Consider the following 12,422-nt stretch of genomic DNA (forward strand, 5'->3'; position numbering starts at 1 on the left):
CAGATCTCTTTCACTGTCTTGGTTATAATTTTGTAATGGTAGTTTCAATTTTAACATAAAGCATGTATGCTTGCATATGACAATACTTTTATGTATTAATTGCCAACATTTTTGAGCATGTGTACCAAACACAGTTTTTGTTTGTTTGTTTGAGACAGAGTTTTGCTCTTGTTGCCCAGGCTGGAGGGCAATGGCACCATCTCGGCTCATCGCAACCTCTGCCTCCCAGGTTCAAGCAATTCTCCTGCCTCAACCTCCCGAGTAGCTGGGACTACAGGGATGTGCCACCACACCTGGCCAATTTTGTATTTTTAGTAAAGACGGGGTTTCTCTATGTTGGTCAGGCTGGTCTCGAACTCCTGACCTCAAGTGATCCGCCAGCCTTGGCCTCCTAAAGTGCTGGGATTACAGGCATGAGCCACCGCACCTAGCCGTAAAACACAGTTTTAAGTGTTTATACATCAATCCTCACAACAACTCTATGGAGGCAGATACTATTATTATCCCCATTTTATAGACAAGGAAACTGGAGTGCATAGAAGTTAAGTAGCTGAATGGGATTCATTTGTAGTCATTGAAATACAAAGAAAAAAATTTAAAAAAAAGAGCTGGGATTGAAACATACATAGTCTGACTCTAGAGTGTGTGCCACTAACCTGTCTCTCAGATGAAGGTCCATTAGGATTGATGACAGTGTAGAACTATAGTACTAAGTCTGTTCTTCCTATAAATATGCTCAGAAGGCCCTTTCTTCCAATGACAAAACCTTATTTGTACCTGTCCCATGTCTCCCTTTTCTTTCAATTGCTGAAGTACTTGAAAGAATTATGATAGATAATATTTGTATGTGGTGTTCCAGTATGGTTTTCACCGTGCCTCCATGTATCTTCTAATTTATTCGTCTAACATTGTAGGGATGGAGCAGGTATCATCATCGCCATTTTAAATTTACAGATGAGGAAACTAAGGTAGATCTATTTTAAGGAATGTATCCCAAGTTACATAACTGATAAATGGTAGACTAGAACCTTGGACTCTTGATTCAAGATTTCTTGCCTCCAGTACACCACATTTGTTTCCTGTACGTACTCTTCCTTTCCTTCACTTTTTGTAATCTGTTTTTTCACTCCCAAGTCACTCAACTAAAACTCCTACAAATTTTCCAGTCATGGGACCATTTTTATTCATTTATTCTTTTCTTTCGACTTCTCTATTGACTATTTCCTTCCTCTTCAGAATTCTCTTCTCTTTTGACTTCTGACCCTATATTATTCTTAAACTCCTTTTACTTTTTTGACCATTCCTCTTTGTCCCTTAGTAATTATCTATTTCTGCAGTTTCAACACTCAATTCCATGAAGATGATCTCCAGTTCTGTACTTCTGGTCCTAATATTCTGTACTGCCAACTTGCATTCACAGATACCTGCGTGTCTCACCAGCACCTCAACTCTAACATGTCTGCAATGGATTAAATGTTTGTGTCTCCTCAAAATGTATACGTTGAAACCCTAACTCACTGTATGGTATCTGGAGGTGAGGCCTTTGAAAACTAATCAGGTCATGAGAGTGGAGCCCTCATGAATAGGATTAGTCCCCTTGTAAGAGGAGCTAGAGAGCTCTCTTTCCACCATGTGAGGATACAAGGAGAAGACAGCCAGCCATCTTCAAACCGGAAATTAGGCCCTCACAAGACACTGGATCTGCCAGCACCTTGATCGTGGGCTTTCAGACATTTCTATAAGTTTTTGGATTTAAAAAAATTCTCAGCTGGGCATGGTGGCTCATGCCTGTAATCCCAGCACTTTGGGAGGTTGAGGCAGGTGGATCACGAGGTCAGGAGTTCAAGACAAGCCTGGCCAAGATGGTGAAACCCCATCACTACTAAAAATACAAAAATTAGCTGCACGTGGTAGCAGGTGCCTGTAATCCTAGCTAACTCGGGAGGCTGAGACAGAGAATTGCTGGGACCCAAGAGGCAGAGGTTGCAGAGAGCCGAGATCATGCCACTGCACTCCAGTCTGAGTGATAGAGGGAGACTCTGTCTCCAAAAAAAAGAAAAAGAAAAAAATTCTGTACAGTGATCATATACTACTTTGATAATCAGAAAAATTAAAAAATTAAAAAAAAATTTTTTTTTTTTGAGACAGGGTCTTGCTTTGTCACCCAAGGTGGAGTGCAGTGGTTCAATCTTGGCTCGTTGCAACGTCTGCCTCCTGGGTTCAAGCAATACTCCCTCCTCAGCCTGTGGAATAGCTGGGACTACAGGTGGGCACCACCATGTCCAGCTAACTTTTTTGTATTTTTAGTAAAGGTGGAGTCTCACTATGTTGCCCAGGCTGGTCTTGAACTCCTGAGCTCAAGCTATCCACCTGCCTCAGCCTCCCAAAGTGTTGGGATTACAGGTGTTAGCCACTACAACTGGCCAAAAAATTTAAAAACTGCCTAAAATAAAAGGAAAAAAAAGAAATTGTTTCATTCACTCTTTGACCATTTATCGAATGTTACCTCCCTCATGAAGTCTTTCCAGATTTCCTCAACCAGGCTTGTGCTTGATCATATCTTTGACACAGCTTGCTTGTTTTTTTTTTTTTTTTTGAAATCTCTTAATTGCATTAATATGTTTTAATATGTTTTTGTTGTGTATTAAGTTTGTGTGGTTATCTTACCTATTAGTCATATTTTGTGTGTATGAATGATAAAATAACTTTATTTCATTTCAGGGAGCTGGCAGACATTCAGCCTCAGAACTTATGGAATTGCTTCTTGATGTCTGCGGCCTTGGTGACCTTGAGCACATTGAAGTTCACTGTCTTGCTCAGGGACCAGCACTTATCCAGCATGACAGTGTCGCTGATCTGGACATCCTGAAGCAGGGGAACAGGTGCATGGACATGTTCTTGTGGTACTTCTCAAAGCAATTGTACTTGCAGATGTAGTAGAGATAGTCTCTGTGGATGACAGTGGTCCTCTGCATCTTCATCTTGGTCACCATGCCAGACAGGATCTGCCCTCAGTGGAGATGTTACCAGTGAACAGGGATTCCTTGTCAATGTAGGTGCCCTCAATAGTCTCTTTGGACCTCCTGAAGCCTAGCTTGCCAGTTTCCTTTAGCAGGATCCTCTTCTTGCTTTGAACAATGGTCAGCTGCTTGTGATAGGCATGCTCAGTATCAATGTCCACCATCTTCTTGGCTGCCTGAGAAAAAACTAGACAATTATTATTATTATTATTATTTTGAGGTAGAGTTTTGCTCTGTCACCAGGCCGGAGTGCAGTGGTAGTGGTGCGATCTTGGCTCACTGCAACCTCCGCCTTCCGGTTCAAGCAGATCTCCTGCCTCGGCCTCCTGAGTAGCAGGGACTACAGGTGCGCGCCACCACGCCCAGCTAATTTTTGTATTTTTAGTAGAGACGGAGTTTCACCATGTTGGCCAGGATGGTCTCGATCTCTTGACCTCGTGATCCACCTGCCTTGGCCTCCCAAGGTATTAAGATTACAGGCATGAGCCACCACTCCCGGCCAAAACTAGACAATTTTTAAAGATTGAAAGTAAGTGTTATCTTGATTCTGTTTATGGGTAATAAATATTTCTCAGTAAATATCTGTGAAATGTATTGAGTTGAACCAAAAAGAACATAATAATTATGAGCTGATAGCCACTGAGTTCTGTGTCAGATTCTCTGTGTGTTTTATCTCAATGGTCTTTAAACTGAACGCCATTGTCACCAAAAGCTTATGCATAATGGGCTTCTTGGCAGAGAAAGAAGTTGGAAAACAGGTCAGGAATGCTGCCTTTATTGGTCCTACTCCAACCATTAATTCCTCTTACAGGAAGTACATGTGCAGCAGGAAGCCTGAGAGGCAGAATAGAGCATTGGAGTATTATTCAGTGAAAGAAAACATGAATCCAAATCGTTTGTCTGGTTTTTATAACAATGACATCTTTCCTTTGTATGTCATCTGATTACTAATAGTAGATATTTAAATGATCAGTATCCACTAATAATAAGTACAGGGCTGGGTGCGGTGGCTCACGCCTGTAATCCCAGCACTTTGGGAAGCCAAAGCAGGTGGATCACCTGAGGTGGGGAGTTTGAGAACAGCCTGACCAACATGGAGAAGCCCCATCTCTACTAAAAATACAAAAATTAGCCAGGTGTGGTGGTGCACGCTTGTAATCCCAGCTACTTGTGCGGCTGAGGCAGGAGAATTGCTTGAACTTGGGAGGCGGAGGTTGCAGTGAGCCAGAGGTTGCAGTGAGCCCAGATCGCACCATTGCACTCCAGCCTGGGCAACAAGAGTGAAATTCTGTCTCAAAAAAAAAAAAAAAAAAAAGTCAGGTTCTAGGCCAGGCATGGTGGCTCACGCCTGTAATCCCAGCACTTTGGGAGGCCGAGGTGGGCGGATCACGAGGTCAGGAGTTCGAGACCAGCGTGACCAACATGGTGAAACCCCATCTCTACTAAAAATACAAAAGTTAGCCGGGTGTGGTGGTGGGTGCCTGTAATCCCAGCTACTGAGGAGGCTGAGGCAGGAGAATTGCTTGAACCCGGGAGGTGGAGGTTGCAGTGAACCGAGATTGTGCCACTGCACTCCAGCCTGGGTGATAGAGCGAAACTCCTTCTCAAGAAAAAAAAAAAAAAAAAAAAGGTCAGGTTCTATTTATATGCCACATATTCTAAATATCTTACTGTGTGTACTGTCTGTCTTTAGTTTCAAGTTGGGGGAATGGGAACACTTGGGGTCCCTAGAACCACTGAAGGGTACTTCTAGTGTGGAATCCTTACATGGTTCTCATGGCCTAACCTTCTGGTCACTTCACTAAAAATGTGATCCAAAAAAGGTAAAATTTGCCTTGGGTCAATCTCAGAAAGTTAGACTTGTATCCAATAAGAGGAATTTAATATTACCTTGTAGATAAGGAACAGAATGACCATATATGTGACAAGAAATCACGTACTTGTTGAACTTATTATTTATTTATTTATTTATTAAGACAGAGTCACTCTGTTGCCCAGGCTGGAGTGCAGTGGTGCCATCTCAGCTCACTGCAACCTCTGCCTCCTGGGTTCAAGTGATTCTCCTGCCTTAGCCTCCCAAGTAGCTGGGACTACAAGCACCCGCCACCACACGGGCTAATTTTTGTATTTTTTCCCAGAGACGGGGTTTCACCATGCTGTCCAGGCTGGTCTCGAACTCCTGACCTCATGTGATCTGCCCACCTGGGCCTCCCAAAATGTTGGAATTACAGGTGTGAGCGACCTTGCCCAGTGAACTTATACTTTAAACACTTGTATAGTATTTATTCCAGTCCAGGTTCCTGTTCTAGGTACTTTTGAAACTTTTTAAATCCTTGTAATAACCCTTTGGGGGTTGGTACTATTATCCCCATTTCATAGATGGGAAAACTGAGGCATAGGTCATTCAGCTACTGAATAGGAGAGCTGGAATTTGAACCCAGGTCATCTGGCTCTACAGTTCTATGCTCATAACTACTGTCCTTTCGAATTATTTGAATTGACCATCCCTGGACCTAAGACCACTGTTCTGATGAAATTCAAGGAGATTGCCTTTGAGGATTAGTCCAGGTAAGTAATGTCTCATTCCTTTTGATAATTTTATCAAGAAACATCTATTAAGTTATTGATTGCAGGAGTTCCTTTGCCAAATGTTTCTTGAGTTTGGATGAACTTACAAGATAAGGAGTGAGTACCTATCTTTGGTGCATTTGGTTAACCATGTAAAACAGGGGTATCTAGGCTTTTGGCTTCCCTGGGCCGCACTGCAAGAAGAATTGTCTTGGGCCACATATAAAATATACTAACACTAATGATAGCTGATGAGCTAAAAAAAAAAAATCACAAAAAAACTCATAATGTTTTAAGACGTTTATGAATTTGTGTTGGGCCACATTTAAAGCCTTCCTGGGCTGCATGTGGCCTGTGGGCAGTGGATTGATGTAAAGCTTACCAAAAGATAAGGGAATGTGAATGTTTCATATGTCTATAGTGCTCATAGAGTTCATAATTCATCACATTGATCCTCACATTTTACAGATGAGGAAACTGAGGCTTGGAAAGGTTGTGACTGACTTTCCAAAAGTCTGATAGATAACAGAGTTAGTGCCCTAATCTAGTTCTCCTGACTCCAAATCTGGTGATCTTTCCTATATATTTAAATCCTTTTCCTGCAATATAAATTTTGCTGTTACCTTGGCAACACTGCCGTACAGTGCCTGGAAACCATTGTATTGCCTTCTCTGTGTGCCACAAAGTTAAAAGTTTAACTGAAGTGTCAGCTTAACCACCAATCTCCTAGTCAAATTCCCTTCTTTCTGTGCTTCATTTTATTTATTTATTTATTTATTTATTTAAATTTTTGATACAGAGTCTTGCTCTGTCGCCCAGGCCAGAGTGCAGTAGGGCAATCTCAGCTCACCGCAACCTCTACCTCCTGGGTTCAAGCAATTCTCTTGCCTCAGCCTCCCGAGTAGCCAGGATTACAGGCATGTGTCACCACACCCAACTAATTTTTTGTAATTTTAGTAGAGATGGGGTTTCACCATGTTGGCCAGGTTGGTCTCATACTCTTGACCTCAACTGATTCACCCGCCTCGGCCTCCCAAAGTGCTGGGATGAGAGGCATGAGCCACCACAGCCAGCCTGTGCTTCATTTTAATGTTTGCTAAGCTTAGTGCACTTGTCACCAAAAGCTTATTCAAGATGGGCTTCTTGGCAGATAGATCAAGTATGCTGTCTTTTTTGGTCCTGGTCTAGTCATTCTGTTTTAGTCTTGGGAAGTGGGTATGAACTAGGAAGCCTGAGAGACACAAAATAGCAGACTAAGGTAAGGCGTTTCCCTTACATGGCCTCACTTTCCACCTCTGATGTTGTAGTCATTTGCCTTTCAACTGCTTTTGTGAGGTGTGGCTATTCAGCAGAGGTGAAGGGCCTTTGCCTTTCTGTTGGTTTGAAGCAACAAACTCTATTTAGAGTGGTTTAGATAATGAGTAGTCTTTATTTTGGAGGAAATAGCCATGTGGCGTCTTTTGTCAATAAAGGTTGCTAGAAATGGTGTAGTTCATTCATTTTTCATCCAGTTATGAAGTTAGGAAGGCTCAGATGTGTAATGAGATCCTAAGCAAACTTTAACTACTAGGTCATTTAAGATTTTGCCAGCAGGTGGCACTTCTCTTTACTCACTTGAGTCCCTTAATGTGATCTTAGACTTAAGTCTAGCCAGACGCTGACATGGCGGTGTCTCATGCCTGTATTCCCAGCACTTTGGGAGGTCGAGGCAGGCAGATCACTTGAGGTCAGGAGACAAGCCATGGCCAACATGGTGAAATCCCGTCTCTACTAAAAATACACACAGAAAAAAAATTAGCTGGGCATGGTGGTACACACCTGTAGTCCAAGCTACTTGGGAGGCTGTGGCAGGAGAATGACTTGAACCCAGGAGGCAGAGGCTGCAGTGAGCCGATACCATGCCACTGCACGCCAGCCTGGGTGACACAGCAAGACTGTCTAAAAAAAAAAAAAAAAGTTTAGCCAGATTCAAACATTTCTCTTTCCCTTTGTACCAGTGTAGTCTACAATATCTGTTTATAGATTGTAATATATATATATATATATATATATATATTTTTTTTTTTTTTTTTTTTTGAGACGGAGTCTCGCTCTGTCGCCCAGGCTGGAGTGCAGTGGCAAGATCTCGGCTCACTACAAGCTCCGCCTCCCGGGTTCACGCCATTCTCCTGCCTCAGCCTCCCGAGTAGCTGGGACTACAGGCGCCCGCCACCACGCCCGGCTAATTTTTTGTATTTTTAGTAAAGACGGGGTTTCACCATGTTAGCCAGGATGGTCTCGATCTCCTGACCTTGTGATCCGCCCACGTCAGCCTCCCAAAGTGCTGGGATTACAGGCGTGAGACACTGCACCCGGCCAGATTGTAATATATTTATACCTTCTTTCCACAAGGGATTTGAAGTTGCTTATAACATACAGTATACAATAATAAAATATGTAGAAAGGGAGAATATAAAGAATATCAAATTTGATTCAGGGTTGCTGGCAGCCACAGCAGTGAATGATATGGTTTCATTATCAGGTTTTTGGGTCAAGGGGAGGGGAAGAGAATTACTTTTCTAGGATTCAAAATAAAAAATGGAACTTCTGACCTAGAGCATTTCTGTTGTGCCCTTCTCATCTCTCTAACCTAATTAATAAATTATTCTTGGCCTGTAAAAACTAAGGAATACTTACTTCTCTGCAGCCTCAGGGCTATGTAATCAGCATTCTTCAGTCTATCAGCTTCAACTTTTCAAGATGCCAGCTTCACCCATTCATTCTTCCTGCATAGATTGCCCTGGGCATTGGAAACAAAACCATATTCCTTAGGTAGGTTTGGGTGTGCTCACATCAATTCATGTTAAGAATCCCTTTCTCAAAGGCTGGGCGAGGTCACTTATGCCTGTAATCCCAGCACTTTCGGAGGCTGAGGTGGGCGGATTACCTGAGGTCAAGTGTTGGTGACCAGCCTGACCAACATGGAGAAACCCCGTCTCTACTAAAATATACAAAATTAGCTGGGCGTGGTGGCGCATGCCTGTAATTCCAGCTACTCGGGGGGCTGAGGTAGGAGAATCGCTTGAACCCGGGAGGCGGAGGTTGTGGTGAGCCGAGATCGCGCCATTGCACTCCAGCCTGGGCAACAAGAGCAAAACTCCGTCTAAAAAACAAAAAAACACATTTTCTTAATCCAGTCTGTCACAGATGGACATTTGGGTTGATTCCAAGTCTTTGCTATTGTGAATAGTGCCGCAATAAACATACGTGTGCATGTGTCTTTGTAGTAGACTAATTTATAATCCTTTGGGTATATACCCAGTAGTGGGATGGCTGGGTCATATGGTACATCTAGTTCTAGATCCTTGAGGAATTGCCATACTGTTTTCCATAATGGTTGAACTAGTTTACAATCCCACCAACAGTGTAAAAGTGTTCCTATTTCTCCACATCCTCTCCAACAACTGTTGTTTCCTGACTTCTTAATGATTGCCATTCTAACTGGTGTGAGATGGTATCTCATTGTGGTTTTGATTTGCATTTCTCTGATGGCGAGTGATGATGAGCATTTTTTTCATGTGTCTGTTGGCTGTATGAATGTCTTCTTTTGAGAAATGTCTGTTCATATCCTTTGCCCACTTTTTGATGGGGTTGTTTGTTTTTTTCTCGTATATTTGTTTGAGTTCTTTGTAGATTCTGGATATTAGCCCTTTGTCAGATGAGTAGGTTGCAAAAATTTTCTCCCATTCTGTAGGTTGCCTGTTCACTCTGATGGTAGTTTCTTTTGCTGTGCAAAAGCTCTTTAGTTTAATTAGATCCCATTTGTCAATTTTGGCTTTTGCTGTTTTGGTGTTTTAGACATGAAGTCCTTGCCCATGCCTATGTCCTGAATGGTACTACCTAGATTTTCTTCTAGGGTTTTTATGGTATTAGGTCTAACATTTAAGTCTCTAATCCATCTTGAATTAATGTTCGTATAAGGGGTAAGGAAAGGATCCAGTTTCAGCTTTCTACTTATGGCTAGCCAATTTTCCCAGCACCATTTATTAAATAGGGAATCCTTTCCCCATTTCTTGTTCTGGATTAAGAAAATGTGGCACATATACACCATGGAATACTATGCAGCCATAAAAAAGGATGAGTTTGCGTCCTTTGTAGGGACATGGATGCAGCTGGAAACCATCATTCTTAGCAAACTATCACAAGAAGAGAAAACCAAACACCGCATGTTCTCACTCATAGGTGGGAACTGAACAATGAGATCACTTGGACTCGGGAAGGGGAACATCACACACTGGGGCCTATCATGGGGAGGGGGGAGGGGGGAGGGATTGCACTGGGGAGTTATACATGATATAAATGATGAATTGATGGGTGCTGACAAGTTGATGGGGGCAGCACACCAACATGGCACAAATATACATATGTAACAAACCTGCACGTTATGCACATGTACCCTAGAACTTAAAGTATAAAAAAAAAAAAAAAAAAAAAAAAACCCTTTCTCACTGGTTGGATAAAGAAGACCTATGTTTACACTCCAACAATATCAGAAGGCTGTGCCAGGCCATGTCATAACCAAAAGCTAAATCTATGTGATTGGTAATAATAGGTTTCTAGGGTTAAAAATAAATCGGTAAATTAAACTCTTTCAAGTTTCTAACAGGAAACCAGATTGAAACTGGCTTCCAATACCAATAAAGTTTGTATGAGATGGTGTGATCCGCAACAGAGTAGGCAGTGGTGGGGGCTGGCATGAGGGGCGGGCGGGAGAGACCCTAAAAATCCACCGCCCTTCGGTGGCAGGGGACTTCATGGTGTTTAGCCAGAGGTGCCCATCAACCCGGGCCTAAAGGAGCAACGTCTTGCCCCGCCCATCGCCGTCTGAGGTTAGGTCAAAGATCGGGAGGCTGGACAGGGCTGGGGAGGGCGCTCCAGGGAAGCCGACCTGGCGTCGATTCCTACAGTTGCGGCCCGGGTCCCCACGCCTGGGAGAGGAGGCGACGCGGGGCCGGCGGCTTTGTGGCGCGCAGGTTCCAGCGCGGGGGAGGGGACAGAGGGTGAGCTGAGGGCCTCGAGTTCCAGCACTCGGCCCCGCTGCGGGCGCCGCGCATGGCCAGCCCCTTGCCGTCCGGCTTCCCCGGGCGCACTAACAGCCGCCTGGATGTGTTTCTGCGGCGGCATCTGCCGCCGGAGTTCTACGACGCGGTCCGCGCCTATGAGCCATGCATCGTGGTGTCCAACTCGGAGAACCACACCCTCAAATACGTGGTGCTAAGCGACCGGCTCATCTACCTAACCGAGAACCCGCCCAAGTCCATCCGGCGCGTAGTGGCTCTGCGGGACGTCGTGGCCATTGACCTGGTGAGCGGCGCTGGTGGGCAGGCGGGCTCCGGAGCGCAGTGAGAACCCCCGGCTGAGACTCCCAAACCCAGCTCTCCTGCGCGCGGGGAGGGCTGCCCCACCCCGCCCTCGACTCCCCTACTATTATTTGAGAACGAGGAACACAGGGAAGCTGTGGATTGCTGTGAGCACTCCTAATACAAACACGTTCCCCATTCTCCTTGTATCTGGCTGTCCACCCATTCTCCCGCCTCCCCTACCCCGCCTAGGGCTACAGGTTTGAAAACCGAACTCCCTATAAAAAATACGTTTTAAAGTCGTTCCTTTGTTAACAAATCACCTAGTCAGTGCCAGGCACTGTGCTAGACTCGGAGGATGCAAAAACGAAAGAGGGCCCCTACCTAGAAGCAGTTGCTGGAGGGCTAGAAAGCCAACACCCGTGCAAATAAATGCTGTGTGTTAAGTGCTGTTATGTCTCATTTACTTTTTTGCCCCCGATGCTTACAGCATGTTAGGTGCTCAATAAGAATAAATGCATAAGGCCGGGAGCCGTGGCTCACGCCTGTAATCCTTACACTTTGGGAGGCCAAGGTGGATGGATCACCGGAGGTCAGGGGTTCGAGACCAGCCTGACCAACATGGTGAAACGCCGTCTCTACCAAAAATACAAAAATTACCCGGGCGTGGTGGTGTGCACCTGTAATCCCAACTACTTGGCTGGGCTGAGGCACAAGAATCGCTTGAACCTGGGAGGTGGAGGTTGCAGCGAGCCGAGATCGAGCCACCCGCACTCCAGCCTGAGCAACAGAATGAGTGAGACGCCGTTCCTTCCACTCCCTCCCCCCACAAAGAATGAATACATGAATAAGCAGATGCGTTAATGAGATGAGCACCGGACGCTTGGCAAACTCAGGCGGCTCACTTGATCCAAACTGGGCGCAGGGCCTGCTGGGAAACGTCTTGGAAGGAGGGGCGTGGACGCTAGGAGCTGGGCCTGAAAGACGTCGGGGCCTGCCACAGCCTGTCCCGGGTTTTCGCGTCCTGCTCCTGTACCCCTTTCCTCCAGGAATAGATTTACCTTGTAAACCAGCAACAGACTGGAAGCACGGTCTCCTCTCCAATTACTGTTTTCCCCGCCTGGCTCCCTTTGTCTGAGCTGCTCTCCAGGTGTGTTCTCGGTTTCCTTGGGGGCAGGTGTCTAGCCTCGTTTTTTCATTCCCTTGGCTGAGCCTCAAGGGAGAGGTTGGCGAGACGCTTGATGGAGCTGTTTTGCTGAGAGAGTCATGGCTTCTTTTGAACGAGTCTGTTAGAAAAGAATAAAATTAAATGAAAAAAAAGATTTTTTTTTCTACTCGGAATACCTTTGTGAACTAATATAACTGTGCCAATTTGTGTTCTTCTTTATTGAGGAAAAGTTCGGGGTACAACATTGCTTTTCCTCGCTACCATTGTTTCCATTCTCTTGAACTAAAACAGTTTTTTTGGAGACAGTCTCACTCTGTCATCCAGGCT

The 12,422-nt window shown here is 44.6% G+C and overlaps 1 protein-coding gene and 1 pseudogene across 2 annotated transcripts in view; one reads left to right on the plus strand and one right to left on the minus strand.

Moving 5' to 3' along the window:
• Positions 1-2,742: 2,742 nt before the first annotated feature.
• On the minus strand, positions 2,743-3,184 carry LOC104680831 (annotated as a pseudogene).
• Positions 3,185-10,483: 7,299 nt separating this feature from the next.
• Positions 10,484-12,422, plus strand: part of C10H12orf56 (chromosome 10 C12orf56 homolog) — a 115,553-nt gene continuing 113,614 nt past the window's right edge. For both annotated transcript variants that reach the window (XM_010386922.2, XM_010386923.2), the window contains exon 1: positions 10,484-10,931. In XM_010386922.2, coding sequence (XP_010385224.2) covers positions 10,680-10,931 — 252 coding nt within the window. In that variant the 5' untranslated portion in view covers positions 10,484-10,679. The remainder of the gene's footprint in view (positions 10,932-12,422) is intronic.

Source organism: Rhinopithecus roxellana, chromosome 10 (assembly GCF_007565055.1).
Source record: "Rhinopithecus roxellana isolate Shanxi Qingling chromosome 10, ASM756505v1, whole genome shotgun sequence".
Classification (NCBI taxonomy): Eukaryota; Metazoa; Chordata; class Mammalia; order Primates; family Cercopithecidae; genus Rhinopithecus; species Rhinopithecus roxellana.